Genomic DNA, 3,704 nt, shown 5'->3' with positions numbered 1-3,704 from the left:
GTGGAGCAGCGGCCCCGGGCAGGGTGGTGGGGGAGGACCCAGCGTCTGGGTGCTGCTCCCCTGCAGCGGGATGGCCCCGGGTCCCTGTTGTGATGGGGACAAGGATGTCCCCGAGCCGCTCTGCTCTTCCTCCCGCCCTCCCCAGCTTCGTCTCCATCTGCAGCTCGTCCAGGGCCACCGTCCATCCCTGCCCTGGGGTTTGCTCCCTCCGTCTTGCCTCCTCCTATCCATCTCCCCCGTCCCTTTGCAGGGGGTGGGTGCCCTGAGCACCCCCCCAAGGCACCCACAGCATCCCGCTCTCCCCCTCCCCAGGGGACCAGCGCCTCCCCACCGCCTTCGCCCACCTGGAACTTCTCTGCCTCTCCACGCTGCTCCTGCCACTGCCGGGCCAGGCTCTCCTCCAGCATCTCCTTCCGTGCTTTGAGCCCCGCCAGGTCCTTCTCCAGGTGCTGCAGCTGCAGCTGGCTCTGCTGGTTGTCCTCCACCGCCTTCCAGAGGTTCTCCTTGGCCTGGCAGAGGGAAGCCTCCAGCTGCGACACCTCCGTCTTGTAGGTCTCCACTGCTCCTTTCCAGATCTCCGAGAGCCTCTTGGAGTAGTCCTCCACCTCCACCGGCTGGAAAGCCACCGGTGCGCAGCGGAAGCTCTCCAGGCTCTGCGAGAAGCTCGCGATCTCCTGGTCCAGCCCCGCTTTCTCCTCCTCGTGCACCTCCAGCAAGGCTTCCACCTCCTTCTCCAGCTGCACGGCTCTCTCCTTCAGCCAGATCTGCGCTCTCCTCTCCTCCTCCAGCTCCTTCCTGCTCAAGGACAGCTGCTTCTTGGCTTCTTCTCGGGCTGCCTGCTCCTTCTGGCACCTGCTTTTCACCTGCTGGACCTCCTCGTAGAGGTTGTCCCTGGCCAGCTCGGCCGTGCACTTCTCCCTGAAGGCATGATCCAGTGCATCCCGCAGGGCTCGCAGCTCCTCCTCGTATTCCCCCCCCGCCACGAGTCCCCGATGGGGCTGCCCTTGGCGCTCTGGATTTCGGCTCGCAGCACCTCGTTTTCCTCCTCCAGGAACTTCACGCGGGCCAGGTACGCCTCCAGCCGCTTGTTGAGGTCCCACATCTGCAGCGATTCCTCACCCAGGGCTCTCGCCCCCACGAAACTTTCTGTGCTCAGCATCGGCGCTGCCAGAGGATGCCGGGGCTCTGGCGCCGGCGCTGCTGGAGGATGCCGGGGAGGATGCCGGGGCTCTGGAGGAGAGGGAAGGCAGGGAGGGAAGCAAGTGGCTGGGAGCAGAGGGGAGCGCAGCTATTCATACTCCACGCTGGGCGAGTGGGAGGCCCCTGAGACCCGGGCAAGCAGTAGGGCTTAACTCTTCCGCAGCCGGGCTGGCTCCAGCCCACGTGGGCTCGATGCCGGCTGCAGGAGGGCTGAGCCCCGCTCCAGCAAACACCGCTGCGATTTCCCAGCCCTGGGGAAGGGCAAGGTGTTTCTTTGCACTTTGGGAGGGTGGTTTGCTGCGATTTCCCAGCCCTGGGTGGGGAAGGGCAAGGTGTTTGCACTTTGGGAGGGTGGCTTGAGGGGTTGGATCCCCCCCAGCAGCGTGGCTCAGCTGGGAAAATCCCCCCCCCTCAAGCCTGAGCGCCATGCCGGGGTGCTGGAGGGCTGCAGTGGGGCTTGGCGTGGAGGCTGGGAGATGTCCAAGGGCAGTTTGGCAGATGCCTGTCCTCGAGGGCTTGGCTGTGGGCATCCCTCCGCGGCGGCTCACTGGCCCCGTGCCGCTCCGAAACCTGGGGTTAAGGGAGCCCGGACGGGGCCCGTCGAGGGTCTCACAGTCCCGGGGAGGTGATGGCTGCACTAGGGACATCGGTGCCTCTTGGTGGCCGGGGCAGTTTTGGGCTCAGCACAAGCCACGGCTGAGCTGGTGCCCTGGGTCCGGCCATACTGGTATCCCTTTGCACAGGGAGAACCGTCTCAGGGGGACGACACAGGGCATCATCCCGGCCAATCCCCCCTCGGGGTGCTGCATCCAGCTGTGTCCAGCTGCAATCTTCTTTCTTTCCAGATGTGCACGGCAGGAGGCGCCGAGCAGAGCCGGGAGCTCAACGGGGACTTGCGGCTGCGGCTGGCTGCCGGTTTCGCCGGCAGCCTTCGAAACTTGGCAAGTGCCGGCTCAACATTTGGTTCTCAAAATTTGGTTTCGTTCACAGCTTCCCCCCGCACGGCCGAGCCGTCACGGTAGGGTTATGAATCACTTCGCGGGGAGTGTTTGGGGATTAGTATTTTTTATTTTCTCTTTTTTTTTTTCCCCCCCCCAGCTGATTTATCTGGGGGGAGGGCAGCAGGCTGGCAAGGGGAGGAGGTTTAAAAATTCAAACTCGGGAGGTTCCTGCGAACAAAAGAGGCAGGAAAACATCATCTGGGGAGAGACTTGTTGCCAGCTTTTTCTCCCGGTCCTCCCTCTCCCGGAGAGACGATGGTTTTCCCACGGGAGGGTCCCTGCTCTGTCCTGAGCAGGGCAAGGAGGAAAAGAGTAAATGTCCCCTCCCGAGCTGTCCCACGGGGCAGGCTCCAGGCGAGCTCCTCCGGAGAGACAAGCAACAGTCCCCTCTGCTGGCAAAGGCCACCCAGAGCCACCCAGAGCTGTCCCAGAGCTCTTTCCAGCCTTGCATCATCCGGGAGCTGGTGGGGCCCCCACGTCCCCCACATCTGGGAGCAGCGATAATAGGGGTCCCGGCCCCCCTTGGTACGGCGGGGAGCGGGTTTTCCCCCGGGTGCTGCCGCATCCCGTCTCGGTGCCTGGCTGGTGGTGGGGGGATGCCCTGGCTCGGGGGTCCCTGAAGGCATCGGCTTCCCGGCTCATCTCCGGCCAGACATCCTGTCTGGCTCCCCGGCCCCGGCTCTGGTTTGGCTCTGGTTTGCCTCTCACAGCCAGGATTGAAATACCATTAAGCAGCACAGGGAGCGCTGAGGTCGGATAATTCACCTCTGGGTCCCCGGAGCTCTGGGCAGCGGGGCGATGGAGCCCTGCCGTGCGCCTTCATCCTCCTCCTCCTCCTCCTTGTTTCCATAGCACATCCACTCCGGAGCCGGCCGGCCCCGCTGCCTGGCTGCTCGGCTTTTCTACCAGCTCCCGATTTCCTCCTCCCGTGCCTGTGGGGTGACTGGGTGCCCCAGGGCTGCCTGAGGGCAGCCGGCCCCCGATATTGGTGTCTGCCGCAAGGCGGCCCTCGGTGCCCACGGCTACGCCAGGAAGTGCCTGGGGATGGAGCGTTTCCTTCCTCTGTGGCCTCGCTCCCCTCTTCCTCCTCATGCCTTTGCTTTGGCTTTCCCCATTGTGCTCAGTCCCCTCTCTCCCGGCCGGCACCAGGGCTCGGGGGGACGCCCCAAATCCTGCAGCCCAGGGAGGACGCGGGATCCCCAGGGGTGTAGAGGGGTCCCAGCGCTTCCCTGCCTGGGGGAGGCTGGGGGGGCACCCGGGGGTGGAGATGTCTGTGCATCCCTTCCTTCTGCGGGGTGCTCGGGGTTAGGAGTCGCTTGGGATAGGGACCTCTGTGTCCCTGGGGGATGCTCGGGGTCAGGATCCACCTGGGGTGGGGACATCCATGTCCCTGGGGGATGCTTAGGGTTGAGACCCTCTCCCCCCCCTCAGAGAGGGGATGTCCGTGTCCCTGGGGGATGCTCGGGGTCAGGACCCCCCAGGATGGGGATGTCTGTGCCCCCC

General features: G+C 64.8%; 2 protein-coding genes across 2 annotated transcripts in view; one reads left to right on the top strand and one right to left on the bottom strand.

Annotated features, from left to right (window-relative positions):
* NES (nestin) overlaps nt 1-1,159 on the bottom strand; it is an 8,425-nt gene extending 7,266 nt beyond the window's left edge. Inside the window, 2 exon segments of the mRNA XM_019473166.1 lie at nt 271-974; nt 977-1,159. Coding sequence (XP_019328711.1) covers nt 271-974; nt 977-1,159 — 887 coding nt within the window.
* A 467-nt stretch (nt 1,160-1,626) lies between these two features.
* Nucleotides 1,627-3,704, top strand: part of BCAN (brevican) — a 22,085-nt gene continuing 20,007 nt past the window's right edge. The window contains 2 exon segments of the mRNA XM_019473164.1: nt 1,627-1,650; nt 2,046-2,218. Coding sequence (XP_019328709.1) covers nt 1,627-1,650; nt 2,046-2,218 — 197 coding nt within the window.

The sequence above is a fragment of the Aptenodytes forsteri genome, unplaced genomic scaffold (genome assembly GCF_000699145.1).
Source record: "Aptenodytes forsteri isolate BGI_AS27 unplaced genomic scaffold, ASM69914v1 Scaffold230, whole genome shotgun sequence".
In the NCBI taxonomy this organism is placed as follows: Eukaryota; Metazoa; Chordata; class Aves; order Sphenisciformes; family Spheniscidae; genus Aptenodytes; species Aptenodytes forsteri.
The sequence above is the reverse complement of the archived record's forward strand: the minus strand, read 5'-3'. Positions and strand labels throughout refer to the sequence as shown.